The sequence below is a fragment of the Rhodofomes roseus genome (assembly GCF_022264815.1).
Source record: "Rhodofomes roseus strain CIRM-BRFM 1785 chromosome Unknown C8Q71scaffold_1, whole genome shotgun sequence".
In the NCBI taxonomy this organism is placed as follows: domain Eukaryota; kingdom Fungi; phylum Basidiomycota; class Agaricomycetes; order Polyporales; family Fomitopsidaceae; genus Rhodofomes; species Rhodofomes roseus.
Window position 1 is genome coordinate 2,155,361 of NW_025952957.1, and position 26,663 is coordinate 2,182,023.

A 26,663-nucleotide genomic window follows, 5' to 3' on the forward strand; every position below is an offset into this window, starting at 1 on the left:
GCCTCGCGCGACTCCAGCGTGCGAACCCATCGCTCGTCTCATTTCTGCTTCGACGCCCTCAGCTGCCGCCTCCCGTCGTCTCATCGCCCCATGTCCCGCAAGCCTGTCGTCCTCATCACAGGCGCATCCAAGTGCTTCTCATCTGCTCTCTGTCTCCGGCGCACTGTGGCTGAGATGATCATCTTGTTGCAGAGGACTCGGCCTCGCAGCCACCAAGATCCTGCTCGATGAATTCGGCGCGATCGTGGTTGCACTGTCCCGCTCGGAAACTGTAGAGCTGACTGACCTCAAGCAGTCTCACACGGGCGCATTACTGATCATCAAGGGCGACGTGTTAGTCTTGTGGTCTCCTCGGTCCGCGTCCATCTCAGCACCTCGCTCTCAGCACAGATAAGGACGTCGTTGCGCACGCGGTCGACTCTACAGTCAAGACACACGGACACCTCGATGCTCTCATTCTGAACGCCGGCATTCTGACGCCCCTGGGAAAGATCGCAGAAGTCCCCCTGGAAGGCTGGAAGTCGCACTTCGATGTGAACTTCTTTTCTTTGATCACTGCTGTGCAGGCGGCTTTGCCGCACCTGCGCAAGAGCGAGCGGGGCGGCCGCATTGTCTTTGTGAGCTCTGGTTCGGCGACAAAAGGCACTGCGACTATGGGTCCTTACAACGCAGGCAAGGCAGCCATGAACAGCCTATGCAGGTGTGTCAATGTCTAGTATGAGCTAGGTCGATACAGTCTAATCACTGTGCCTGGTTCTCAGGACCTTGGGTGAGGAAGAACCTGACGTAGTCTCGGTTGCCCTCCGTCCTGGTACTGTTGACACACCGGTACTGCGTTCCCTACTTCCATCTTCGCTCGTGCTGAACACCTGGCCCAGATGCAAATCCAAATACGCGAGCTAGGCGCGACCGCTATGACCGAGAAAGTTCACAAATATTTCATGGGTTTGCAGACCGACAGCAAGCTCATCAAGCCCGAGGTATCTGGCTATGTGATGGCAGCACTCGCGCTAGAGGCACCGAAGTCGATGAGTGGGCAGTTTGTGAGCTACGATTCCGAGGATTGCGCGCCGTTCCGGAAGTGAGCCTAGAGAAGGCGAGTGTGTCATTGTATACTCAATGTAGCGAATGAATTGTTCAGTATCCTGTTTTCATCCGTTCTCTGTGGGTGCGAAGCGTCAGTATGACTTGAACGCACCAAGTTGACTTGAAAGTGCCGAAGTACAGTCTTCGATTCGCACCCGACGTGACGTGGGGCCACCGTAACTGATAGTCTTCCCGTGTAGATGGGCATGCCCGACGTATGTAGTCTTCTATTCCTCACGAACTCCTCAACACGAACTTACGCGGCCCACCTACAGTCCACCACTGATAGAATGCCGTTGCCGTATGCCCACCCGCCGCGTGTCCGCCATTGTTTAGGTATGTGCCCTCTTAAAATCTGTTCAACCAACCCAAGCGACTCAGACGCACTGTCTCCCAATAAGCAGGTCAATCGCCCGAATCTGCATACATGCCGCGTGCGCGTGATCGTCGGACCGTCCGTCACTGAGTAGATCGCGCTGTCGTCCGACCGTGCTCATCTATCCTTACGTGGCCGGCTTGAGACCTATTCTAGAATGTGCCTGTCCGACTAAGTGTGCTTCTCTGAAGGTCTCACAAGGCGTGAAGGTCAATTCTCTACAGTCTGAGTCACCATTATGTGGTGTTGGTCCAGCAGCGCCAGCCCATATAACCGGTCGCAGCGTGCTGCAACTGCGACGACTGCGTTCAGCATTCAACCTCGACGTTGACAACTACGATGGTGAGATATATTTGTTTCCAACACTATGAATTATAGACCCACCTGCCCGCCGTAGGCCCGCCCCCTCCGCATCGACGTGCACCACCACGTCCTCCCCGCGGGTTCGCGCAAATCCAAAGACCTCGACGCGTCCGTAGGCTTCCGCTTCCCCGCGCAGAACGTCCCCTGGACGCCCGAAGTGAGCCTCTGCGCGATGGACGCGCTCGGCATCGACCTCGCCGTCCTCTCCGTGCCCACCGGCATGCCTGAGGGCCCCGCGGGTCCGGAGAACCGCCGCGCCGCTCGAGAGCTGAACTTGATGCTCGCGAAGATATGTACGGACCACCCGGGCAGGTTTGGCTGGTTCGCGGCGACGCCGGTGTTGGGCGACACGGAGGGTGTGCTCGCGGAGGTCGCGTTTGCGCTGGACGAGCTCGGTGCGGATGGCGTCGGGCTGGCGTCTTCGTACGGGCAAGGGAAAGACGCGGGTAAGGCGGTCTGTACAATCCTGCAAGGCCTATGTGGTGACGCTTGATTTAGTATATGTAGGCGACGATGCGTTCGACCCCGTCTGGCAAGAGCTGGACAGGCGGGGCGTAGCAGTTCACCTGCACGGAACGCAGACACCCTCTTCTACTCCCTGGCCCCACGCACTCCTTGGTATCCCGATTACAGAGGTAGTCCTCTCCCAATAGCCCCACAGCAAACTCTCACACGTTCCCCACCGCAGGTTCCCAACGAAACCCACAAAGGCGCAGCACACCTCGTCGTGACCGGCAAGAAGCGACGATTCCCCAACGTCAAGATCATCCTCTCGCACCTCGGGGGCAGCACGCTCATCCTCGCGCCGCGGGTGGCCGTGCTCTCGCGCCACATGGGGTCTGCGCTGACCCCGGAGGAGATCATGGATGACTTCAAGACGTTCTACGTCGACACCGCGTTGGCCGCGCACGAGTCGACTCTCGGGCTTGCGAAGAACTTCCTCGCTCCAGATCATGTCCTGTTTGGGACCGACTTCCCAGGTAAGATCGTCTCAGCATGCCCGCACTTGCCGCTCATACCGAGCTATGAGATATTTCAGCCGTAAGCAAGGATATGGCCACGTGGTACCAGAAGAACTTAGACGGCTTTTACAAGGACGACCCCGTCCAATTCAAAGCCGTCTTGAGCGAGAACGCTCTCAAGCTCATGCCGACGCTGCAGAAGCGGCTATCAGGAGCATAGTCCTAGGTTCATTCCACCCCATACTTCGGTCAGGCCTAGGGCATCTATGCATCGGCTACTGATTACAACTACGCTCTGTGCTGGTACCGTCCAGTCAAACAACAGCATTCGAAAGCATTATGAATGTAGGTATCAAGTAATCTATCGTGCGTAGCAAATGCACAGAAGAGAGCAAGCGTGAATCATCACGGATGAGCAGGTATACAGAGGGATGGGTTTGCTGCTTTCATTTCGCACTGTCGCGCGTACTAGCTTCCTGTCTTGTCGAATGTGATGTCTCTTCGGTCTGGAGGAGCCACCGGAAGATGGCATCCTGGCCGGCGAACATCATAGCCTGGCCGTGCCTGCCTTCGGGATCATACCACAGGCCTTTTCGGATGCCGTGCGACGTGAGGTAACGCTTCACGCGCTGCGAAGCAAAGTCAATATCCGACTGGACCGGGAGCATCCTGTGGATCACGTACGTTCGCATTCACAATGTCGTCTCTACCGCCGAGGAGGTACATCGTCTTGGACGGATCACGCGCGTTGGGGATCTCCTCGTACCATAGCGAGTTAGCGTACCAGTCGAAGTGCCGCTGGAGGAAGTTGGCTACTCCGAGCTCCGTCCCGACGAAGAACTTGATAACCAACTCGACACCCGTACTACACCGGCGGTAAATGAAGTTGTAGCAGAGGTCTTTGATCGCCACGTCAGTTGAGTAACGGCATCTGCAGAAAGCAAGGGGACCTACCGCCTTCCCAGGAGCAGAACACCACAGGGTCAACGAAGCACGACCGGGCGACCATGGACGGATAGTGCTTCAGCATCCACGCATGCGCGAACGAGCCACTGCAAGGCATCAGCCACAAACGCTCGGGACAAGCACGTCACCCACTTTGAATGACTGAGCATCGTCACACCCATAGGGGTATCGTCCTTCTCCACCACATCTTCCTTATCGGCCCACTTCGCCCAACCCAGCATGTCGAGGAGGCTCGCAAGGGTCCTCGCCATGTCTCGTCGGCTCATCGGGCGGAGGTACCGCGGGTGCATAATGTCTTGGCTGACATGTGGCTGAAGGGGTACGAGCACAGGGTGGTCCGGGATCGTACGGAAGAGATGTGTGACGAAGCGGTTGTATTGCGCCAGCCCGAGCCCGAGGCCATGCATGAAGACGACAGGCCTCGGTCCCGTGCGAGGATCCCAGCCAGCAGGCACGCGAAGCATGTAGCTGTAACGAATGACGAGTCAAACTGGTGCAGAGAACACGCATGGATGTAGGTGCACGTACTCGAGGCCATGATACGTGCCGAACTTGCAGTTCCACATCCGCACCATGCGCTTCCGCAGGTAGAGGTTTACTGCTGCCACGAGCGCGTACCAGAGAAATGGCCGCCATACGACGCTTACAGGGTCGAGGGTGAGCAGCAAAGGCTTGACGGAAGGATTAGACCCGTCGGGGATGGTAGAACCAGAGCGAGCCTCTATTAGACGAATGACATCACGGAGCGCAACCTGGTGTGCGTGCGGAAGAGCCTCAAAGGTAGTGTACGGCTGGTTGAAGATCGACCAATAGAGCCACGCAGTCATCTCATGTTTGCGGATCGAGGACCACGGTACTTTGCCAAACCTATCGGAAGACTGAGATCGAGGTCCGGGTCTCCGGGAACCACGGGCAGGGGCTCACCAGGTCCGCAAGTAGTTCCGGAAGTCCACCGCCCTGGGATCGTCGTGCTGGAGGGTGATGATGTCCTCGGCCGGACTACCAGGCCTCTCAGCATTGAGCGTCTCCTCATCGAAGCCGTCCTCCGGGAGATCCGCTAGACCGGACTGCAGAACACGCGTGAAGGCCTTCTGCAGCTCGCTGAGTTTGTTGGGGGCAAGCGAGTGAGGACCACCAATGAATGTGGTGAGATTGTAGTGGTACACGCTAAAGAACACCTGCAGGAGAGTGAGCGCCCACACACACGACCTTGACGCGGTCACTGGACCTGACCTCGCAGAGCGCAGCAGCGAAGAGGAGCCGTCCACGCCAAGCCAGGGTCCATATCTTGCCAGTACGGAGGATGTAGATCACATAGACCCAGGAGGAAGGGACGATCAGCCAGAGCGGGATCACCGCTGCGAAGAGGACGACGTAGAAGGAGAGGTCGCGTCTGCGCGGTGGGAGGACCTGCTCGGCGAGATCTGCGAGCTTTTGCTGCTGCTTGGTGTCCATGCCTGCGCCGTCAGAAAAGCATGAAAGGAGAGGCTGGTCGCAGGCGGGAGGGGGGCCGAGCGAGGGGAGGGGTAGGGCGACCGACGCAGACCGAAGACGAGACTCGGACGACTCTGCGCGTCCGAATGCTCGCGTCCGTCGCCAGCCCCAGTGAGACGGCGCCATGTGGCCCGGATCAGCCGCCCGCCCGCCCCGGGCTGCAGTATGACGCCAGTCACGTGCATGTCCTCTACGCTGCCCTGGTTCGGCCGACGTCGCATTCCCATTTTTCAACGCCGTTCCCGACGCTGCTCGCCACGCCCTCCTCTTCCTCTTCCCCCTCGTCTTGTCGCCATGTTGCGCAACGCCCTCGCCTCCGCCGTCCGCCCCGCACTCCAGGCAGTACGTACCCCATGCACCGCACCCGATCGCGTACTCATGCTCGCGTCAGAGGTCTGCCACTACTCTCTCTGCTGGCTTTCCCAAGGTCACCCAGCGTGTACGTGCCCGCGTATCATGCATAGCCCGCATCGCCTGACATTCCTCTAGCCATCCACCAAGTATGGTGGTGTCTATACCGTGCGTATTGGTGAACAGGACGCAATGTCTTCGTCTAAAGATCGCTCTAGGTGACCTTGATCCCGGGTGACGGTATCGGTAACGAGATTACCGACTCCGTCAAGGAGATCTTCGAGTATGTCAACGCTCCCATTGAGTGGGAACAATACAACGTCTCTGGCATGTCCTCGTCCGGGGAGGAGCTCTTCAAGCAGGCTGTGGAGAGTTTGCGGCGGAACCGCGTCGGGCTGAAGGGTATGTCTCATACTCCTTTGTTTCTTCTCTTCTATGCTCAGTATGCGCATCAGGTATCCTCTTCACCCCCATCTCTCAATCCGGTCACGTATCATGGAACGTTGCGATGCGTCAACAGCTTGACATTTACGCCTCCGTCGTCCTCTGCAAGTCCCTCCCCGGCTTCCCCACCCGCCACGACAACGTCGACTTCGCCATCATCCGTGAGAACACTGAGGGCGAGTACTCTGGCCTCGAGCACCAGAGCTACCCTGGTGTCGTTGAGAGCTTGAAGGTCTCTACGCGCGCGAAGGCGGAGCGTATTTCACGGTTCGCATTCGACTTTGCGCTCAAGAACGGCCGCAAGGTGCGTCGATGCAATTGCCTGCACTATGTCGTCATAGGCATCTCACAGGCGTTCCCGTGGCCATTCTACCATTCAGAAAGTCACGTGCGTGCACAAGGCCAACATCATGAAGCTGGGTGACGGTCTGTTCCTCAACACCTTCCGCAAGGTCGCAGAGGAGTACAAGGGTGCTGGCATTGAGTCGAACGATATGATCGTTGACAACACGTATGCATCAAAGGCTTCCGTGATATGAGACCGTCCGGTGACATCTTGATTTCCGCAGGTCTATGCAGCTGGTTGCAAGACCAACGCAGTTCGATGTGATGGTCATGCCCAACCTTTACGGCGCGATTGTCTCCAACATCGGTGCTGCCCTGGTTGGCGGCCCCGGTATTGTCCCTGGTTGCAACGTCGGCCGCGAGTACGCGCTCTTCGAGCCCGGTTGCCGTCACGTCGCCCAGGATATCATGGGTACCAACAAGGCCAACCCTGCTGCGATGATCCTGAGTGCAACCATGATGCTCAGGCATCTTGGGTATGTCTTTAAGTATGTCTCTTGAGGGCGATGAAACTAACGCCCTGACAGTCTTGACAACCTCGCCGACAACATTGCGAGCGCAACGTTCGACGTGATCAACGCCGCCAAGGTCCGCACAGCTGACATGGGTGGTAAGTGACATATCGCATCCGTAGCACGCGGATCTAGACTCAAGTGCATGGCTTCAGGCTCTGCGACGACCTCGGAGTTCACAGGTGCTGTCATCAAAAACATCAAGCCGTAATGTACCCAAGGGAGGATGTGTGCTTGCTGGGTGAGGCAAGACATTCCGGATCTTAGACGCCGTGGTCGGTCACTGTGTAGATGTTATATGACATGACTACCTGCATATATTTCGATGCCCTCTGAAGAACTCTGCATCGCGAATGGAGGGCTCGTTGTGCATGTTGGTCATCCTGCCGCGCGCATCAAGGGATGTTGTCCAGGTTGAGTTCCGCGTCATCAAATATTGGGTCGTTCAATGCCGCCTCATACTCGTCTTCAATAGCCGCTATGTGCTGCTTCTTATTGGGCGGCTCGTCGAGCCCTGACAGGGCCATCTCGCCTCCAGACTCCATGGTGGTGGGCTCAATCTTCACGATGCCCTGCACGTTGCTGAGCGGCGCCTCCTCGTCCTCCTTCTTCACGTCCGTATTCCTCAGCCCGAGGATCGTCGCACAGCGCACCTCCGCGCGACCACCCCACCCCTGCACGTCCGGTCGGAAGTCAGCGTAGAGGGCAAAGCCTGTGCGGGTCAGCTCCGCTGGGGCGTAGCTGTTGGCCAGGAGGCGCAGTGCACCGAGGACGAATGGCGCGGTCTGCCGTAAGGCCCGGGTGATATACGAGAATGCCGAGGAGGGTGCGACAGGCGTGCCCGAGGAGAGAGCCCGCCAAGAGCCGTTTGCTGTTTGGTAGAGAGGTCTGCGTGAAGCCGGTATGAGCGTTCAGAGCCTCAGCTATTGCAACGGGGGATCTGATCGTGAAGGGTGCTCCCTACTTACATTCTACGGATAGGAGTGAGGAATTTGAAACACCACAGCAGGAGCACGAGGCGCAGGACACTGTGTCAGTCTTGGTCCCTCCAACGACACAGGGAAATGGCGGCTTACCGTCGGCCCATGAGGTCCACGTACGGCTGTGAGCCACCCTGCGCGGCCTCCACCCCCTTACCCTTGTCTTTGTCGAAGATGCCGAGGGATACGCCTTTGGTAATGGCATTCATTTCCGTGTACACCGATGCTGGGAGCGCAGGAAATTCAATGGGTATGCAGTGCGCGCGCACAGCCTCTCGGCTGTGCCGAAAATTTGGTGAATGAGGTCGTACCTATACTCAGAGCCTCCTCGCGCTGGAAACCCAGCCGTTCAGCCACGACGAAGGCCCATGCCATCATGATCGGGGCGCGGTTCACCGCCGTGGACTTCTTCATGAGGATCTGTAATACAACATGGCACCATATGCTCTCCCATGAGCCGGAGTTCATTTTCGACACAGCCAGCTGCATGCACACAGGGAAGCCTCCCGAGAGCTCGAGGAGGCCGCGCTGAGCGCAAGCAGGGGGCCGTGTTCCAAGCACGGTACGCACCGTTTCATCGAGCACCTCCTTGAACTCCAAGCTGCCGTAGAGCTCGCCATCATCTGGGGGCCTGTCAGGCAGCAGTTCATTCAGATCGTCATCTCGCTTGCGCTTCTTTCTGGGCCGCTGCCGCCGTTGTAAACGTCACACGCGTACAATTTATGTAAGGGCATCGCGCAACCCGGCTAAATTGCAATACACGCACCTCGACCTGGGCACTTGTAGACGCAGCGGGTGGATCTGCGGCCCCGGGCGTGCTGGTATTTTGGGCTGCGTTGCGCGAGGAGGGACCCGCTGCTGGGACCTTGTAGCCCGATTTGCGGATAGCCGCCAATACCAGCTTGCGAACATCCTTATCGTCCACTCCAGCGGCCTTCAGCTTGCCGTCAGTGAGCTGACCGAGCTGCGATGGCGTGTTGTGGGTCTTGTACCTGCCGGGACGTTCATTTCTGCGCGTGCGTTAGCAGACATGACGAAGCTCGCCTGACAATTTCCCTGCAACGCCCATGGCCTTGGAGGCCGGCACGTTGTTCGTGGACAGCATCTTGAGAAAGTCCGGCAGTGAGAGTTTCCTATCCATCCTGAGTCACTGCGAATTGGCGTGCGTGGTGGTGGTCGAGGTTCAAGCCGAGTGACGCGCTTCCCCAGGCGGATGGCTGGATCTAGTGCGGGGCCGGTGGATCTGAGTCGATCGCGTAAGACAGATCTCAATCGACACGCGCTTGGCCATGTTTGTGCAGTTGCCCGATGTGGCAATTCCCGACAGGCACCCCCGAGCGCCGATCGTTGCTGTACACCGCGCTCACTCACCTCCCCATCCCACGACTCGCGACGACCACGCCATGATCACCTACATTCTGCTCGTCTCCCGGCAAGGTAGGCTCTCCCCGCTCACACATAGCGCGTATGCTGACTCACCATGTGTCCAGGGAAAGTTCGCCTCGCGAAATGGTTCACGACGATGCCCCAGAAGACCAAGGCCAAGATCGTCAAGGACGTCACACAACTAGTTCTCGCGCGAAGGACGCGCATGTGCAATGTTCTCGAGTACAAAGGTGCGTCAGCTACGCATCTCGGCTACCCAGCCTTGCAGTCCTAACGACGTTGATGTAGACACGAAGGTCGTATACCGGCGATACGCGTCGCTGTTCTTCGTATGCGGGATCGCCTCAGGGGACAATGAGCTCATTACATTGGAGATCATACACCGATACGTCGAGGTGCTCGACCGCTACTTCGGGAATGTAAGCCCTCTAGCTCTGAGGTCATGAGAGCAGTCATAGCTAAAGATGCATACATAACAGGTGTGCGAGCTTGACTTGTGAGCAGGCTGGATATTGTGCCGCAAATCGGTATGCTGATGTCTTTCTCAGGATCTTCAACTTTCAGAAAGCGTATGCCGTACGTGTCTATGTACGACCATACTTGCATCACAGCACTCAGACGCCGCTACTCAGATCCTGGACGAATTGATCATCGCCGGCGAGCTTCAGGAGTCATCCAAGAAATCCGTGCTCCGCGTCGTACGTCCCTCCCGCTCTGACTCGCTCTCAACCCTCAGCACGCACACATCATCCGCAGGTGACACAAGCCGACAGCATCGAAGAGCAAGAGAACAGCGAGGACACGATGGCGCGCCTAGGTAGCCTCGGTTCTCGGGGGCCATAACACCCATACTCACAGCCAGCCGGGCCCGCCCCTATTAGGTGCAAAATACGGAATGTAGTGTGATCCGGGTGGAAATGCATACATAGACTATGCTACATGATATGTGAGATGGGATGGGGGAGATGTACGTGCAAGAAAGTCTAACCTGGTATCTAAATATTGCGTTTGCTACACCTTCCCGAGCGCAATGAGAGTATACATGAGAGCAGGGGAGAGCGACGGTCAAAGCTTGTTCGTTGGTGGTGCAGATGCGGCGGGTTTCGCTGGCGGTGGACGGTTCAGGACGTGCCATCGGACCAGGTCCAGAGTAGCGACCGAGTCCTCGACAGAGCTGTGCCCCACCGTGCCACCTCCCTGTTGGATCGTCTGACCCAGATGTTCCTTCGCCCTGTTAAAGCGTTAGCGCGAACAGCAAGCACCGCACTGACGAGACCACTTACAATGCACGTAATGCTCGTCTATACGGTGGGCCCGCTGGGTGGGGGAACAGCACAACCGTGTCTACACATTGATGATGCACCATCCTCAGCGTTCTCAAGTCGTTCTCGAGCGCGTGCCCGATGATGACCGTCTTCGATGATACGAGCGCGTCGAGCGATCGGCGGATCGCGGTCAATGGGAGGAGCGCTGCTGAATGTGCTTCCGCGGTAATGCCGGAGAAACGCGTATTGTAGTCACTGCGCAAGTAAGGTTATACATGTCTCGGGTCAAATCAGGGACGGAGAAACAACGTACATGACGTCCACACCGTCGTCCATTTTGACGAGCCCGTCGAAGACTTCCTTCCCGGTCGCGTCGACTACCGACACCCGGGCAACGCGCATCCCGCCCGTCGTATACACCATCTCGCAGTCGAGCGCTACAACGTCTAGTGCGGAGTCGGCTTCACCATCTGCCTCTTGGCTAGTCTCCTCTGATGGCGCATCGTCTGGTGGCCTGCTTCCACGGGTATATGAGAATGGATGGCGGACGTGCAAGTCCTCCGGTGACGACTCGTAGAAGACGTGCGGCCCTCTTTCACAACCTTCGCTGTCTGCGGGACGCGAACAGCAGGTGAACAAGCGTCTCTTTTCACCTGCAGAGACGTCGAGGTAATTGATTAGTGACGGGTCTTGCGGCCAACACATATTTCAAAACGAACCGTTGACTTTGGTCGAGAACGCCTTTCCCCAGTGGTATATGCATTCGTCCATCGACGCGTCTTCTCTCCGTTTCACTTTGAACGCAGTGCTGCATCGTTCGCATGTCTTCACGGAGCCCTCTTCACTTGGTCGTGATCCGCCTTCACTTGGAGGAATCTCGACGATATAGCCCCACTGGCGCAGCTGGTCGAGCGACATGACATACGGCTTCAGCTGTTCGGCGGTCAGCCGGAGCGCATTGAGCTTCTTGCGCTCCTCGGCTCGTCGTGCAAGGTCACCTTCTGTGCCGACGGAGGCATGTGAAGCGTTATCGGGTTTCCGCCGGTTCTTGAGGGTCGCGATGGAGGTGATTATGGCCTACACGAGGATACAATACTGCAATTCGTCAGGGTGCTCCTGGAGGACGGGCGATGTACGGCACCATACGTACATTACGGTAGGTGAACTTGCTTGATTTTGAATACACCTCTTCCTCTTGTCGGAGGGCATGCTCGGAGGCTAGGGTTGGATTCTGGGCGAGGATGTTTTCGTAGAGAACGGCATAGTGCTGGAACAGCTGCTGGAGCATAATCTGCGGAACGAGCGACTGAGGTTGGTCGGATGCATCGCCGTCATCGTCAAAATACATACTTGGCGGACGGGGATAGCGACTTTCGACTGGGCTGGAGGGACTCTTATGAGAGGGCAGCCCGTCTGTACACCGGAAGGTCAGGATACACATGTGAGTCGGGGGTTCTGAGTCGGAGGTTGATGGGCTCGGACTCACGGAGGTGTGTGTCGCCGTAGGCACCGCGACAGGTCGCTTCGACGGCCCCGTGCGCTGCAGTTTACGAGGGGGCTCAGATACAGAGCCTGGTGCACTGCCAGGTGTGCTTGGTCCAGCTGCAGACGATATGGGGCGTTTCGCGGGGACAGACGCGGTGGCCTTGTGCTGCAAGGGCGCGGGCGCGACGGGGGCCTCCTTGGGCGCGTGGACGGGGATGTTGAGCGCGAGGGGGTCCTTTGCGTCGGATGCATGGCTGAAGAGACAGGCAGGGCGGCGGCAGGCGGGTCTGTCGGGGCAGGGGAGGGCTGCAAAGAGGCCCTTGGCGGGGAACATGGTGGCTGCCTGGCTGCCTGCGGTGGCTGCTCGCTCTGTACCGGGCGCCTAGCGTGGAGGCAGCTGCCGTGCCGAGCGGCGGGCGCGTCGGGCGCTCCTTCGCGCGGTCCCGGCAGACGAACCGCTGCGGGCTCTCGGAGTCGCCAGGCTCTCGCCCGCTTCTCTCCTCCATACCGCCGCCCTCCCCGCGTCCGCTGCGAACCATGTCAGACAGACGGGCAAAGTTCAAGGCTCGCGCGCCCGGTCTCCGCCTCCGCGACTCCTTCAACAACATCGAGTGAGCCTGTATCGCTCCCCGTGACGGCGCACTGCTTACACCCAGCTCGTGTGCGTGCAGGACAGATGCCCAGCACCATTTGGCTGGCCCCTTCAGGCCGCAGACGTGCGTCTGTGCCGAGTACACTCCTGTGGACTAGCTAATGTCCCCGCAGGCCTCTGAACGCACAGTACGACTCTCCCGTAAATTCCCCCGCAAGCCCCGCTGGCAGATTAGACCCTTGGTCCACCAAGTCTGCAGGCTTCGTGGCCGATCTTTGCTCCTCTAGATGGGTGGTTGTACCATGTACGTTGATTTCTCATACGCCGGAGCCCCCCGCACATTGTCCTCAATACTGACGTCCATGCCAGGGTCCTCCTTCAAATTACTCCTCATTGTTGTCGTCCTCTACTGCAACTGGGAGGTTGTGACGCCCTACGTTGCTCCTGGAACTCCCAACCCATTCGCGCCCCTCCTCTTCATCTCCCACTATATCCCCACCTCGTCCCCGGATGACCCGCGCTATGCAAAGGGCTACTTGGATCTTGTGTTCATCGCGTACTATATCGTCTTCTGGTCTTGGGTCCGGCAGGTTGTAACTCTTCATGTGTGTGGGCCAATAGCGCGGTGGTTTGGTATCAAGAGGCACGCGAAGCTCGCACGGTTCGGAGAGCAGGGATACGCGATGCTCTACTTCATCGTCATGGGCGCATGGGGAATTGTGGGCTTTCCTATATGAATCCCGCACTACCGTCACTGAAACACTCCACAGCGCATCATGTCCCAACTGCCGACTTGGTGGTACCGTACGGAGTACTTCTGGATCGGCATGTCCAATTAATGAGTTGCACTGACGAGTTAAGCTCACGTCTGTGCCTCAGATTATCCGCATTGGGACATGAAGCCCGAGCTTAAATGCTACTATCTCATGCAAGCAGCTTACTGGTGTCAGCAGCTCGTGGTTCTATTGCTTAACCTTGAAAAGCCGCGGAAGGACTACGCCGAACTTGTCGCGCACCACTTCGTCACGCTGTGGCTCGTCGGGTACGTCCGACGCTCCTGTTTAGTAGCCTCTCGTAAAACCTCTATGCCTCCATAGGTGGAGCTACCTGGTCAATCTCACCCTCATTGGGAATGCGGTGTATCTCAGCATGGATGTCCCGGATGCCTTCCTCGCCGTACGTGACATTCACCCCTGACTGCGCGCCCAGAGTTTTAACGCGTGATGCTTCAGTTCTCCAAACTTCTCAACTACATACAATGGGAACGTGCGAAGACAATCTCCTTCGTGATATTCATGTTTATCTGGTCGTATTTCCGACACTGGATGAACCTCGTCATGCTATACTCGGTGTGGACCGAATTCGATCTGATGCCGTGCGTGCATCACTTCATGACTGGAGCCTTTCCGACAATTTCTTACTGAACATACGCTATTTACAGAGAAATTTCGAAACGCTGGTCTCCTAAGGACGGCGTCTGGATGGTGTGGTGGATGAAGTATCAAATCTTTGCGCCCATTCTACTTTTGCAGTTCCTCAACCTATTCTGGTATGCCCTCATCTGGCGAATAGCCTTGCGGTGCGTACACTGGTCTTCTCTTTGCTCTCCCATGCGAGACTGATAATCTGGTGCATCCATCATCACTCATAGGGCAATCTTTGATGCGCAGCCGAATATTACCGACGAGCGCTCAGACGACGAGGGCGAGGACGAGCCGGACGACGATGATAAGGAGGACTAAGGGCCCTCTACCCTTCATGCCCTACATGCTATCCATGTCTGGAGAGAGTGCAGGGGCAGTTGGCAACATTGGGGCTCGCTTCCCAGACGATACGATGATACATGAAACAATTGGGCATGTAGCCATAGAATGGCGCGGTAGCGGTGATCCTGTAACACGCCTGGTCGGAGGCTGCAGAACGAGACACAATGTTCGGAAAACCCGCTTCGTTGTGCCAGCAGGAAGAGCCCTACGGGCAGGTTTAAGACTTGGTGATGAGTTGTGTTTGTGGGTGGTCCCGGGCGGTGAGGTGGGACAGACGTCGGTCTTCTTGTGTTGGTTGGCATCGCTGTGAGGTGCAGTGATAATGACCGGGGGTGGCTTCGGTTCGTGTTGTTCGTATCACTCCGCACTCAAGGATGAAGGAACCCCCTAATACATTCCTGGTGACGTTCTGATAACCATGATATGGTGGTACAAGTCATACACCGGTGGATACTTTGTGATAATTTCATCGAATCACTCCTGTCTCATAATGTGAGACTAGTAAACACACTGACGGTTCTGATACAGCACTACAAGTACAACAACCATCATACAGCCGCACAAACAGACACGTCACCCAATGATACAATCACTTGCGCTGTACTGGAACAAACCCTCTCCTCGTACGATCGTACACCGCGGTCCAGGGTAACAGAAGTCACGGCAAAAGGGGGACCGCCCGCCCCACCCGCTTCACGCGTGGACCGGGATGAGGCCCCCGTTCTGCAGCGCCTCCGTTATATCGTCCTCCACTTCGGGCAGGTCCTCGTTACCGTCCGGGTTGGGCATCACCTGCTCCCCGCTGATTTGCATCGTGGCGCGACTGCCCGGCATGATCGCCTCGAGGTCGTCCTCGTCGGAGTCCTCCTCCCAGGGCATGAACTCGACCTTCGTGTTGATGCTGGAGGTGCGGTTGGGCCAACGCTTGTCACGCTGCACATCGAGCGTGTCGCCCGAAGCCATGGCGATCATAGCAGCCAGGGTGTACTACAGACGTGAGGTTTCGTTAATCAGAAGATATTGAAGAACAGGGCTTGGGGCTTACGTGCGCGTCGTTTCCCGCATTGTGCAGGAATTCGGTAGGAATCTGCAGGTGTCGACAGGCACGCTCCAAAGAACGCTTGTTCCCGCTACCCTCACCCTCCAGTGCAGCGAACAGGTCACCCGTATCGATTACGTACACGCCGCTCTCGGGCGGCTGGTCGGGGAGCAGATACTCGAAGTCGCTCAATGCCTTGATAGCGTCGCTGCGGAGGTACCTGGGGGCGAGTTGAAGATCAGTACCTCAATACAGTATATGTAGAAAGAACGGGATACTGACTTGACATCCTGGTTGTTGTCGTGGAAGACAAGGAACAGTGGACCCATCTCACGATACTTGGCTATCATGTCGCGTATCCGCTGCCGGAACGTGAATTTGTCGACATCCTCACTCTTCCCAAAGTTGTAGTGCTAAGAGACAGTGTTAATTTCTAGCTTGACATCTCAGGTGTATATGTCACTTGCATCGCGGTTTTCCTGGACGTAGGTCTGATGGAAACCTCGATATTCCTTGACAATCAAGTGTCCGTCCTCGGTCACCTCACGCTTGTTGTCGCCCTCGCCTTCCCAGCGAACGAGACTCCAACCATACTCGGTGAGCAGACTATGGTCACGATCCCATGCCTCAAAGTCGATCGCAAGCCATGTCCCAACCTTCGCAGCCCAGATGGTGCGGATCTTCTCGAAGTTAATTCTCCGGTTCGTGAGGAGGGACGGCGCGCCTTTGATCCGCTTGTTGTTCTTCTCGATCGTCTGTTGATTGGTCAAGCGAGCGCCCCTACGAGCCCTCCTACGCCTCCGACGGGAACGTACCTTTATCGCCTTCTTCAGCGCGGCCGCATCGTTGTACACAGATGGAGAGCAGTTGGTGAGATCGCTGGACTGAATGAGGTAGTCCGAGGACGGGATCGGTATGAGTTCTTTCGTGAGCTGCATGGCGTGCAGCCAGTAGCGCAAGTATTCGACCTGGGCCGAGGAAACAAGGAGACGCATCTCTCCGCTCTCGAACGTGCCTGATGCAAATGAGCCGTATTATTGGGAGAAGTGCATGTATTGAGATATACCCAGGTGAAGCTCAAGCCCTTCATTCCCTCCGTTGCGCAGAGGATGATCTGGGTGGACAAGGGCCTGGTATGCTAGAAGAGCTTTGAGAGGTCCCACATCCTCCTGGTGGGGCAAAGCCTTGTGCCTACATTGAAAGTATTTGACAAGCAGAATTACGCCGTTAGATGCCCTGCATGCTGATCAGTGGCCAAGATGGTACGTGCCACTCGAAGAATATGTCTGTGAAGCGGTAGTAGCCTATGATCGCCTCCTCAATGATGGCCATCGTAGGTATAGGGGTCGTATGAAGGTTAGACTTTGTCTGATGAGGGGGACAAGGAGGGAGTGGCGTAGGAGGTGACGGTAGAGAGACAAAGGCAGAATCGCAGTGGCTGAAGCAGGCGGCAGTCACGGTCGCGCTTCCCGACTTCGCGTGCGCGTGCATTGCACGTGCCACGCGTCACGCCTTCCGTATGCGGGCGACGCGTTTCGTTCGGATTCAAACGCGCGCAAGGCCATATCTGCTTTCTCGCTCTCCGAGCACCTCACACCCGTGATACCCTCCCACCAATCCATCTCCGTACCCAAACACGCGCTTTGCACTGCCCTCGACGCGTCTTGCGACACCTCTTCCCACACCCCGCGCACCGCACCAATTTGAACCTCACGCTCACTGACAAGACTGAAACTTACGACAGAAGACACTTATTCACGCGTTTTGTCGCGTTCTACGAATACGAATGGCGCAGACGGTACAGAAAGGCAAGCGAAAGCAACCTGTGTACGACCAAGACAGCTCCGATGAGGCGCCACCCGCCCCAGCCAAGAAGCCACGCACCGGGACAGCACGCAAAAGCACTGGCGGAAACCCCCCGAAAGGCAATCGTCCTAGCGATGCAGGGCCAAGCCGTGGGCGTCCAAGCGGCGGTGGTAGTGGCGGAGGAGGAGGCGGCGGTGGAGGAGGCGGAGGAGGAGGAGGCGGCGGCGGAGGTTCCGGGAAAGCAGCGCGCAGTACGTAATGCTCGCTATAGCCAATGCTGACGCTGACCGGTGGAGTGTTTCAACCACAGAAAAGCGCTTTAGACCAGGAACGGTGGCTCTTCGAGAGATCCGAAAATACCAGAAGAGCACTGAGCTCCTCATCCGCAAACTGCCCTTCTCCCGCGTCGTAAGTGTTCTTTGCCAGGACGCATCGCGAGTCAATGTTTTCTGACACGTCCCTTGCGGGGCACGCGTAGGTGCGCGAGATTGCACTGGACATGATGACGGACATGGTGGATTATGGTGACATGGGTCTACGATGGCAAAGCTCCGCTATTTTGGCGTTGCAAGAGGCTACGGAAGCATATCTGGTGCATCTATTTGAGGATGCGTATGTCATTATTCTCTGGTACTACACACGGCCGCTCACATTCACATCAGGAATCTTTGCGCAATTCACGCAAAACGAGTGACACTCATGCAGAAAGATATTCAACTAGCGCGACGTATACGCGGTCCATACGGCGGTATGGCCTGATGGGTCCGTGTATCCTCATACCGATTTTACGATGCGTTTCTTTCACGCCCTCCTTGCACTCCTGCTTGAGCACTGTCCATACCATCTATATGCCTCTCGCTTTGCCGAGCTCTTTGTAGCTGCTGAAAGAGGATCTCAGGTTGCTGGTACATGTACTATCGTTCAGCATGTCATGCATTTTATGACGCCGATTAGGCTTGACTGCATCACTTTGGCGCAGCAAGTGACTCACGAAGCTGGTAGGGTCTTGCCGCACCGTCGGTTGACCAACGTATTCATTGTGGGCGCTATTATAGTGTCGGCATATCACGTAGGTATATCCTACTCGTGTACCATATCTCGGGCTCGCCTCCCGCCAGGCGAGCCATGACCTACACGCTCTACGTACGGGCTCATCCCTCCGCAGCAACCAGCATCGCCTACCGCACCACCCTAAGATACCATGCTCAAGAACGCACCCCTCCGATAGCGAAAGAAGCTACATGCATGAGCTGCTAGCTCCCGACTTCACTCACCGGCGAGAGGTCGCCGCAACAACCCTCTCCACTAGTTGATTTCGAAATAGTGGGGCTAACCCTGTAGGGACGTTGAGTAGATTCCTTCGACTGTGCGACCCCACCAGCGCTTGTGAATCGTGATGCTCCCCGCCGGCAAGTACGTTCGTAGGTTCGGATGTCGGCTGGTCGCTGATACGCGACGCGCGTACCTGATCATGATCGCGTTGTTTGTGTACTTTTGTGTAGCGGGAGGCTGGATCGGGTTTGTTCCTGGAGGGAGGAGCTGAGGATGACGTCGCGACCTTAAGCTCATTGCATTTCGACGACGCTTTGTTGGTTGTACCGCCGCCGGCGGAGCAACATGGCGGGTCGCCCATATGCTAGCCGTACAACGAGGCGTGAGGTAGAACAAGGGCCCGCGCGATACGAGCCTTCGCAAGGTGGACGTATCTGTAATGCGATTTACAGATCCGCAAGACGGGCAGTCCCATTCACATTACGGGCCACACACTGTTTGATTGTTGCCCTCTCACTGGCAGGTCCCCGCGGAGACGGTGGCCGATGGCCCTCGAGTGTGGGCCAATCCAGTACCCGCATAGGCCACCAGCCGTAAGACGATCCTGCAGTATTTTAGGGTACCATCCTCAGGCTGAGCCAGCGGTGATCACTGCCGAGTGAGCCACGGTGAAGATGCGGCTGGACATCGACACTCACCGGTAGACCGCTTACGTCTGCTCCGCGATCGTGGTGAGCAATGGACCCTGGGTGGGGCAGCATGCTCTGCCAGCGAGCTATCGATGGCCGGGTCCGCAGGGTGGAGGACGGAGCGTGGTCCTGCAGGTGGCGTGGGCCCGCAGAACCTTTGGCACAACGGCCGCGCACATTCCCTGTGCTTCCTTTGCCGCGTGGTCAACTTGCTTGCACGGCGGTGAAGTGAGCGGTGCCGATGACCTGCACTGCTTGGCGTAGACAGTCCAGGGACTCGCGAATCCGCACAGAGCAGTCTAGACGAAGATGTCACGGTGAATCGATTGTGAAGCGTACCGACGTGTAGGCGACGTAAATACGCACTTGATGATGCAAGGGCCGCATCAGGCCTGCCGGAGAACCGTATCGAGGTTGCCATTGCGCCTACGAATTATGCCACAGTACTCAGGACATTACAAACATGGCTTGCGTGCCGAATAGTGTCTGAACTCGGGATTTCATGCAGCGCACAACTTGTTGAAGGCACCTGGGAAAAGACTCCTGGAACGAATCCTGAGATGACTATCGCGGTCAGCTTCTATACGCAATTCCCCGGTTAAGCTGCTGCCTAACGGACACAACTCACCGGCCGCGAGGTGAGGCTTGTGGGCAGCCAGACCATTGCACCTCAAGGTCTCGAGCAACATTTGGCAGACGACGTACTGGGTGGGCGTTCATTCGATCCTTCGCGCTACGAACGTGCCTGCAAAATAGTGCACTCGATGGATGCCGTCGGTAGCGAGTAGGGCGACCGCGAACAGCGGCCGAGCGACGGTCACTGTCTGAGCCGCACATAGTTACTATGGACAGTCAAGTTGCGCAATGCATGATGCGTGATGCTTGATTCCCGGACGACCCGCCACATGCATGAACCTCGGACGTGGACCGCTCGCTGTCGGCAACTGTCAGCTACTTCCTCGATTGAATAAATACAAATGACTCGGACTGCTACTTCACCGGTCACCGCTTCTCTCCATTCGCGGCAGCGGCGGTTGTCAAGACACCGTCCACAAAGCGCCTCGCACCGACTGCCTGAAAAGCGTGCGCCACGTTGGCATTTATCCCGGCGAGAACCTACCCATCCGTGGGCGAGTGGTTCGCCAGCCCCATTCGTCCACTTCACAGAATGGGGTTCGATCCACCGTCCACATATTGGTATACATAGCACGCTTCGATCATCCATTCCCCTGCCAGGGTGGCAAACCCGTCCACCGTGACTCCGAACTGGCACTGCGAAGCGCGAACCACACAGCGTGGGAGTGTGCGGCCGATGAGCGTGTCCTGGGACGACGCCCGCCGAGGCCGCAGCGTGAGAGTGCTCCGAATCGTCGAGGCCAAAATACCCAACAATGGGAACGCGAACGTTGCGAAGACGAGCCTTGTCGCGAGGGTGCCGAGTGTGGGTGCACCGGCGCGCTGGCGGGGCTCCGTTGAGAAAACTTGGCAGAACGTCATTCACAGGAGTTGGATGAGATGCATCGCTGCGAAGTCCACTTGATGGGTCGGTGGGATGCAAAGCCGCGGCTGCGCCCCGTCGAGAGACTACGCCTCAATGTAGGAAGGCAAGAGAACTGGGGCGGGCCTGGATGGGTCGCTCGAGGCGGGCGCGACGGCGGCGCGAAAAGTCAATGCCTGACATTCAGAACTTTCATGCTTACCACTTCGCAGCGACATGTACGCGTTCCAGCGGGACAGCACGCTCGACAAACATTCCGATGTTTTCCAAAATTGGCGTTGATGCACGAACGTTTGCGTCGTAATCGGGCGCTGAGCAGACCAACCTTACGGGCCCAGGTAAAATCGGCGCAGGGGCAACGCAGGGGCGTACCTAAATCGCTTGTTTTCCTCGGTGTTCGGAGCGCGACCGCGGCGCGTCCCGGAGCGATGTGTCGATCACCATCACGTCTGACTCCGGCGGCCCCTGACCGCGCTGTGCTGGCTGAAGCTGGAGCCGAATTTGTTTGTGGTGCTAGAGCCACTAGTAGATGCTGCGAACATATCTGCCAGATAGAGGGTTGAGAAGAACATACCATAAGGCTAAAGCGACGATGACAGTGAGTAGGGTAACGGTCTACGGCACCGGCGTGAGGTTGCACTGGGCGCAGCCCAACGCAACGGCGGCGCATCAGCGGCACGATACGTGCCAACATGACGCACTGCGTTTCACACAAGACACAGTTCGATTAGTCGCGTCATCGATAAACAAACATTCCAGCGTTTTCGGTATGATTGCGTACCAGGCATGACGCAGACTGGGAAGGGTAAATGTATTGCGAAGCGCGAATGCAGCTCTAGCGGGCGTACAGAGGCCGAAGAGATCCTGCATGCAGCAAGGGCACACCGTACACACGTAACGGCAGTACGCATGGTGGGTCTGTTGAAATCGTCGAAATCGTGGATGCCGAAGGTGGCGCGGGAGGGTCGAAGCCAGTGTCCCGGGCCCCGGGCCAATCGAACCGGGGAATGGGAGAGGTGCGGACCGAGGCAGATGCGAAGGGGGTTGAATGAGATCTGAGTTTGCAGAAGAACGCGCGGATGGTGTTCGGGCACGGACGTCGGAGGGCCAAGGCACCTGTCGGCGCTAGGCCTGAAGGGGAGCACGAAGAGCGCACTAACGAACTGCTAACGATGCGGTGAGGATGCGTGTTGATGAACGTAGATGGCGAATGCACGGCCAAGAGCGTCGCGCGCACCATCGCATCGTGCGGGCTCGCGATGAGAAAACGGGGCGGAAAGTCTCAGGCGGGGCGAATTCAGATGTTGAAGTGATGGGGATGTCAACGGCGAACAGACTCCTTGTGCTGCCACCGACGCGTATATTTTTGTGTGTGGAACTGCGAGAAGGAGCGGAGGGCTATAGCACCGCGTCCCCGCACCTAGAAGCGAACCCATGTATAGCATACGGTGGGGCAGGCAGACTAGGAGTGCGGTACGTAGGGAGCATAGGAGGGCCGGAGGAGAGGAGAGCAAAAGATAGACCTGGAGCCGGGTCGGCAGCATGGGAAACGGCCACAGGTGATCATGCTGGCACATGCGAGATGCATATGCACGCCTTGGGGGAAATCGTTCAACGCGCACGGAGCATACGCAGCGAGATGCCTTGGCGTGCGGGACTGCTGGAGGGTGGGGAGGGACGACGACTCGGACGAGGGCGGGCGGCGAGGGGACGGGCGAGGGAGGCTCAGGCGGTGGACGCGCGGGTGGCTGTCGCAGGATCGAATGCGGGGAAGGCGCGGGTCTGATTGGCGGACGGGCTGCCGAAGCACGTGGCTGGGGAAACGCGAGGCATCGCTGGCCGGGCATCTGGCAGCGCCCATGTGTGTTCCGGAAAGAGCCAGACGAGCTCGCCCACAGCCGTCTGCCCTCTTTGCCACCGTCGGCCACCATCCACCCCGTCGCTCGCCCCTCCTCCCTCCCGCCGATTCCACGCTGTTCTTCCCCCCGTCATCCCCGACGCTGCAACGCCTGGTCTCGATCCATATTCGGTCTCGGTCCAGCCTTCTCTCTTCCGGCCGAACACCGCTTATGCTCACGTCGGCCTGATTCCTCATCCACCTTCTCGCCCTCTTCAGGCTCGCTCGTCGCTTCCTTCGTCGCTCTTCATCCGACTCGACGACACGCGCAGATGAAACGTCGTCTCGCTGCTGTCTTTGGCTCCCGCCACCGCTCAGGCCACTCCGACATCGCCTCCTCCCAGGGCGACGACGCGTCTACCGCTCGCGACGACAACCCCCGCGACGACACGCACCAGACAAAGCAAACGACTCTGTCGCGTCCCAAATCCAGCTTCTTTCGCTCGCTTTCTCGCCGTGCGCAGCCGCCCGCTGGCCCCCTGATTACCTTGGATGGCGATCACCCCTCGTCTTCGTCTTCCTCCAGCGCCGGGCCCAGTACGCCGGACGACGATGCGCGCAGCTTCGTGAGAGCAAAGACCTTCCTCTTCCAGACCGACGCCGCACCTCCGACGCAGACGGCTGTTCACGTACAGGCGAGTCTCATTGTCCCGCAGACCTCCGGGATAGACAGTCTTCATGCAGCTCGTCTTGGACTGACACCTGCGCGCCCGCTCGCACAGGTCGAGCATGACTCGGACGACGAGTCCTCCGGCAGTGAGTTTTCTCGAAGCAGTACGCACACCCCAACAGTCCTCTCGTCGCGCACTCGCGTCTTACAACCGGCCATGACGACCCCGTCACCCGCAAGGCCGCTGTCTGCCGTAGACTACACCAGGGCACTCGCGAACAATGGTCTCTCGCACCCCTTCTCGCCCCCGCCCCTCCTGCATATCGCCAACAGCCCGCTCTTCCCGCGTTCCTGCAACACTCACTCCCAGGTCTCGTCATTAATGACAGGCTCCCTTCGGACACAGCTCTTCCAGAATCGTGTCCTGGCACGCCTCTCACACCCCAGTCGTGCCGACGAGCAGACTCTTCAGCGTTTCGCCGGCAAGTACCAGCCGCAGCCAAAGGGTCCCCATCTCCATCTGGACGACAATGCCGTCAGTGGTCGTGTATGCGCGCGGAGCGAGGGCCTGCGGCGATGGGTCGACCGCCCATGCTTCGAAGATCGGCTTGCTGTGTACCGGCCCGCAGAACAAGGAGAAGAGTGCGAGCCTGATATGGAGGGCATTGTGTGCGTGCCCGTGTCTGGAACTATATTGGGCGTTGCTGCGCTCGAGTTCAGTGAGCATCTTGAGAACTTGGCAGGCCTCTACGACGATTTCGCCGAGGATATGACGGTCACCGCAGACGCAGAAACAGACGCTGCCACCGAGGTTACCTTCACGCTGACCACCAGCCCAACCTTGGAGCTCCCGAAGGCGCAGGAGATCCCCGCTTCCATCGAATTCCCCCGGAGGTTGTCACAGGACTTACACGCGGCCCCCGCACTGAACGTGGACGTCGGCGTGGGTGGGCTGGGCGAGCTGATCGACTTCGAGCGAAAGCTGACCATGGACAGCTCGCCGCCGCAGCTCACACCGCCTCTCTCGCTGACGTCGTCAAGCGTGACATCCAGCCCGACGTCGAGTGGACCGCCGACGCCCACTGGGACCCTGCTCACAGGCGCAGCGGCAGGCAATGCCAACGATGTGAAGGAGGGCGTGAAAGGAGACGCGGGTTCGAGAACGCCGGGCTCATCGCCCCAGCAGCCATCAGGTGAGCCTCGTTTCAGTCGCCTGTTGCTTGACAATACAGTACGCCGTCGGTTCTTTGTGCACTGGACCTTCGATGTCTTCCCTATCTATTCTCCCACCTCTCGCCCGGCAGGAGTGCTGACAATCTCATCTCCGTATGCTCTTAGGCATCCTCTCCTCCTCTCAACAACGCCAGCAGCCATACAAGGCAATGCCGTCTCCTCTTCGCATGGAGTCAAATATGCTCCTTCCCAACCCCTACTCTCCCGTCAAGCCGTCATCGATCTCTGGCTCCAGCACATCGTCAACGTCGCCAACGCCCAGCACCAGCACGTCGACTGCCACTGTCACCCTCCAAGCCACCTCGCCTAGGCCGCAACAGAAGCAGGACAGCCCTCGGCCTGCCGTCCGCTTCGCGCCGTCGACGAAAGGCAAGGACTCTGACGAGTCGACGTCGGACTCGGACGCTTCGGAGAACGACCGCCAGAAGCGCAAGGACACCATTCCTCTCGGTTATGTCCAGCGCATCAAGCAACAGCGTCTCGAGAAGCAGCGCTTCCTTGCTGCCGAGCGGGCACGGCGTGCGCAGGCCGAGGAGGTCCAACGGCGCGCTGCGCAGGCGAAGGCCGAGGAGGAGGCGCGTATCCGAGCGGAGCGCCGTAGGGAAGACGAGGAACGACGGCGGCGGATGTACCAGGAGGAGGTCATCGCTGCAAGGTCGCGGCGTGAGAGCACCAAATTCGTTTCCCCGCAACTGAGCATGAGTGGGAGCGCTGTGGACGTGACCATCGGTGCTGGCGCAGCGTCATCGTCGGCGCTCGCAGCGAGAGGTAGGGAGCGGGAAAAGGCGGAAACGTATCCGAGGCCTGTCTATGACCAGCGGAGAGGCAGCGAGTCGAGCCAGGCTCGCAGCAGCGTCAGTCGCACGAGGGACGTGTCGAGGGATCCGCCACCGGTCCCGCCGCTGCCGACGAGCCCGAGCATTCGGAATGCGTCGCCTGCACCTAGTGGCAGCGGGAGCGGCAGCCAGCGGGGCTCTTCAGCCCATTCACATCTCGCCCCTCCCCACCCTGCGGCCCTTGCTTCAGGCTCACGGTCGACTTCCGCGCCTGACGTGCGGCCTCGCGACAGGAGTGCGAGTTCCAGTCGGGGCGCGGCCAACCGCTCTTCGATGGCAGATAGCAGCCTCGGCGGGCGCGACCGGACGTCCTCGAATCCGAACCCGGGCGTGTCGTCGCCGTCGTCGCAGATGTGGATGACGAGTCCGATGATGGGCATGTCGCCGAACATGAACATGAACATGAATATGAACATGCAGATGAACCGGATGAGCATGATGGGGGTCCCGATGATGGCCGTGCCGATGGCTGTCCCCGTCGCTGTCCCTGTCCATGGCTACCCCATGTCTCCCATGCAGATGGGCATGGAGCCATTGCTCCCGCCCACCCCGCCGTTCGTCATGCAGCAGTTCGGGTACCGCCCACCGAGCCAGAACAGCCATCGCGACAGCAGCGCGAGCAGCGGCCAGCGCAGAAGCCACAGCTCGAGCCCGACACCACCTACGCCACGGCATCACAGCAAGGAGCGGTCGGAGCCGCGCTCGCATAGCTCAAGTCCGACGGTCGCCCGTGAGCAGAAGGCTTCGTTCCCGCCGAGCTCTGGTCAGAGTGCAGTGCGGGCCAGCCAGCACTACCCGCCGGCGCCGTTGCCGTCGCCGTCGTCTTCGCGCCCGGTGGACTACAGCCATCATCGTCGCTCGAGTGCCGACATGGACCTGCATCGCCGAAGCAACCTGCAAGCACCACCGGTCACTGCTACACGCAGCGAACGCGGCGAACCTAGCAGGGATCACAGGAACCGCGAGGACCGCCGCGCGAGCAAGGTACCGCCTGTGCCGAGTCCGAGTTCAAGGTCTTCGCGTCCCCAACCGTACCACTCTTCTTCGATGCCCTCGCCCGCCTCGCCATCGTCGCCGCCTGCCATCGTCGTCGACCGGACTTCTCGACCGGTCTCTGGTTTCCAGATCTTGAGCCGACCTGCGCAGCAGAGACGACAGACGATCATCTCATGACCATCCCCCAAAGCCCAACATCCTGTACGCGGATGGTGATATAATACTTCTCCTCGGGTTCTCTGCGACATCGAGGTTGCTTGACTGTACAGTACTTTACTCTTCTATTCGCCCTTGCTATCCGCTACCCGGGACGCCGCTCCTTATCCCGCCCCTCCGTTCTCTCGCTCGCTCTTTCTCGACCTGATCCCCTCATGCCTTCCATCATCGTTCCACTGCATCAACAGTAGTAACCTC

General features: G+C 58.3%; 13 protein-coding genes across 13 annotated transcripts; 7 read left to right on the top strand and 6 right to left on the bottom strand.

The window, feature by feature from the left end:
- Window positions 1-16: 16 nt before the first annotated feature.
- On the top strand, window positions 17-1,422 carry C8Q71DRAFT_731961 (uncharacterized protein). Its single transcript, XM_047922226.1, has 7 exons — window positions 17-131; window positions 193-333; window positions 386-700; window positions 762-828; window positions 879-1,164; window positions 1,228-1,301; window positions 1,362-1,422. Exons 1-5 carry the CDS (start codon window positions 91-93, stop codon window positions 1,083-1,085), a joined length of 771 nt encoding a protein of 256 aa, XP_047785079.1. The 5' UTR covers window positions 17-90; the 3' UTR covers window positions 1,086-1,164; window positions 1,228-1,301; window positions 1,362-1,422.
- A 174-nt stretch (window positions 1,423-1,596) lies between these two features.
- C8Q71DRAFT_38054 (uncharacterized protein) lies at window positions 1,597-3,120 on the top strand. Its single transcript, XM_047918186.1, has 5 exons — window positions 1,597-1,804; window positions 1,860-2,271; window positions 2,324-2,460; window positions 2,514-2,805; window positions 2,865-3,120. The coding sequence occupies exons 1-5, from the start codon at window positions 1,802-1,804 to the stop codon at window positions 3,005-3,007; spliced, it is 987 nt and encodes a 328-aa protein (XP_047785080.1). The 5' UTR covers window positions 1,597-1,801; the 3' UTR covers window positions 3,008-3,120.
- Window positions 3,121-3,233: 113 nt separating this feature from the next.
- On the bottom strand, window positions 3,234-5,350 carry C8Q71DRAFT_903350 (uncharacterized protein; the record flags this gene model as incomplete). Its single annotated transcript, XM_047928816.1, has 7 exons — window positions 4,987-5,350; window positions 4,678-4,931; window positions 4,282-4,620; window positions 3,886-4,221; window positions 3,742-3,839; window positions 3,472-3,686; window positions 3,234-3,416 (listed from the first exon to the last, which is right to left on the bottom strand). Exons 1-7 carry the CDS (start codon window positions 5,206-5,208, stop codon window positions 3,234-3,236), a joined length of 1,647 nt encoding a protein of 548 aa, XP_047785081.1. The 5' UTR covers window positions 5,209-5,350.
- A 191-nt stretch (window positions 5,351-5,541) lies between these two features.
- C8Q71DRAFT_793819 (mitochondrial NAD-dependent isocitrate dehydrogenase subunit 1 precursor) lies at window positions 5,542-7,110 on the top strand (the record flags this gene model as incomplete). The annotated part of the gene is made up of 9 exons (XM_047925506.1): window positions 5,542-5,589; window positions 5,639-5,686; window positions 5,737-5,766; window positions 5,817-6,000; window positions 6,054-6,346; window positions 6,423-6,553; window positions 6,612-6,863; window positions 6,915-6,997; window positions 7,055-7,110. The coding sequence occupies 9 exons, from the start codon at window positions 5,542-5,544 to the stop codon at window positions 7,108-7,110; spliced, it is 1,125 nt and encodes a 374-aa protein (XP_047785082.1).
- A 184-nt stretch (window positions 7,111-7,294) lies between these two features.
- On the bottom strand, window positions 7,295-8,948 carry C8Q71DRAFT_793820 (uncharacterized protein; the record flags this gene model as incomplete). The annotated part of the gene is made up of 6 exons (XM_047925507.1): window positions 7,295-7,787; window positions 7,976-8,105; window positions 8,191-8,299; window positions 8,450-8,558; window positions 8,668-8,871; window positions 8,929-8,948. 6 exons carry the CDS (start codon window positions 8,946-8,948, stop codon window positions 7,295-7,297), a joined length of 1,065 nt encoding a protein of 354 aa, XP_047785083.1.
- Window positions 8,949-9,282: 334 nt separating this feature from the next.
- C8Q71DRAFT_852775 (Adaptor protein complex sigma subunit) lies at window positions 9,283-10,108 on the top strand (the record flags this gene model as incomplete). The annotated part of the gene is made up of 7 exons (XM_047926850.1): window positions 9,283-9,316; window positions 9,370-9,495; window positions 9,554-9,684; window positions 9,745-9,761; window positions 9,814-9,841; window positions 9,898-9,963; window positions 10,022-10,108. 7 exons carry the CDS (start codon window positions 9,283-9,285, stop codon window positions 10,106-10,108), a joined length of 489 nt encoding a protein of 162 aa, XP_047785084.1.
- Window positions 10,109-10,330: 222 nt separating this feature from the next.
- C8Q71DRAFT_852776 (ribonuclease H-like protein) lies at window positions 10,331-12,349 on the bottom strand (the record flags this gene model as incomplete). The annotated part of the gene is made up of 7 exons (XM_047926851.1): window positions 10,331-10,496; window positions 10,549-10,785; window positions 10,844-11,183; window positions 11,250-11,607; window positions 11,681-11,821; window positions 11,881-11,943; window positions 12,017-12,349. The coding sequence occupies 7 exons, from the start codon at window positions 12,347-12,349 to the stop codon at window positions 10,331-10,333; spliced, it is 1,638 nt and encodes a 545-aa protein (XP_047785085.1).
- Window positions 12,350-12,552: 203 nt separating this feature from the next.
- C8Q71DRAFT_793823 (longevity assurance proteins LAG1 LAC1) lies at window positions 12,553-14,349 on the top strand (the record flags this gene model as incomplete). Its single annotated transcript, XM_047925508.1, has 10 exons — window positions 12,553-12,626; window positions 12,687-12,731; window positions 12,781-12,911; window positions 12,977-13,326; window positions 13,378-13,432; window positions 13,487-13,649; window positions 13,705-13,783; window positions 13,840-13,982; window positions 14,049-14,186; window positions 14,259-14,349. The coding sequence occupies 10 exons, from the start codon at window positions 12,553-12,555 to the stop codon at window positions 14,347-14,349; spliced, it is 1,269 nt and encodes a 422-aa protein (XP_047785086.1).
- Window positions 14,350-15,066: 717 nt separating this feature from the next.
- On the bottom strand, window positions 15,067-16,350 carry C8Q71DRAFT_698327 (uncharacterized protein; the record flags this gene model as incomplete). Its single annotated transcript, XM_047920014.1, is given in 6 exon segments — window positions 15,067-15,360; window positions 15,419-15,632; window positions 15,695-15,825; window positions 15,856-15,857; window positions 15,876-16,167; window positions 16,228-16,350. The coding sequence occupies 6 exon segments, from the start codon at window positions 16,348-16,350 to the stop codon at window positions 15,067-15,069; spliced, it is 1,056 nt and encodes a 351-aa protein (XP_047785087.1).
- Window positions 16,351-17,198: 848 nt separating this feature from the next.
- Window positions 17,199-17,977, top strand: C8Q71DRAFT_697907 (histone-fold-containing protein; the record flags this gene model as incomplete). The annotated part of the gene is made up of 4 exons (XM_047919997.1): window positions 17,199-17,412; window positions 17,529-17,626; window positions 17,697-17,830; window positions 17,881-17,977. The coding sequence occupies 4 exons, from the start codon at window positions 17,199-17,201 to the stop codon at window positions 17,975-17,977; spliced, it is 543 nt and encodes a 180-aa protein (XP_047785088.1).
- Window positions 17,978-19,939: 1,962 nt separating this feature from the next.
- C8Q71DRAFT_38458 (uncharacterized protein) lies at window positions 19,940-21,056 on the bottom strand. Its single transcript, XM_047918219.1, has 3 exons — window positions 20,880-21,056; window positions 20,168-20,637; window positions 19,940-20,113 (listed from the first exon to the last, which is right to left on the bottom strand). The coding sequence occupies exons 1-3, from the start codon at window positions 20,893-20,895 to the stop codon at window positions 19,997-19,999; spliced, it is 603 nt and encodes a 200-aa protein (XP_047785089.1). The 5' UTR covers window positions 20,896-21,056; the 3' UTR covers window positions 19,940-19,996.
- Window positions 21,057-21,363: 307 nt separating this feature from the next.
- C8Q71DRAFT_732002 (uncharacterized protein) lies at window positions 21,364-22,428 on the bottom strand. The gene has a single exon (XM_047922227.1). The coding sequence runs from the start codon at window positions 22,252-22,254 to the stop codon at window positions 21,844-21,846; it is 411 nt and encodes a 136-aa protein (XP_047785090.1). The 5' UTR covers window positions 22,255-22,428; the 3' UTR covers window positions 21,364-21,843.
- A 418-nt stretch (window positions 22,429-22,846) lies between these two features.
- C8Q71DRAFT_852780 (uncharacterized protein) lies at window positions 22,847-26,426 on the top strand (the record flags this gene model as incomplete). The annotated part of the gene is made up of 2 exons (XM_047926852.1): window positions 22,847-24,377; window positions 24,523-26,426. 2 exons carry the CDS (start codon window positions 22,847-22,849, stop codon window positions 26,424-26,426), a joined length of 3,435 nt encoding a protein of 1,144 aa, XP_047785091.1.
- Between the last annotated feature and the right edge of the window lie 237 nt (window positions 26,427-26,663).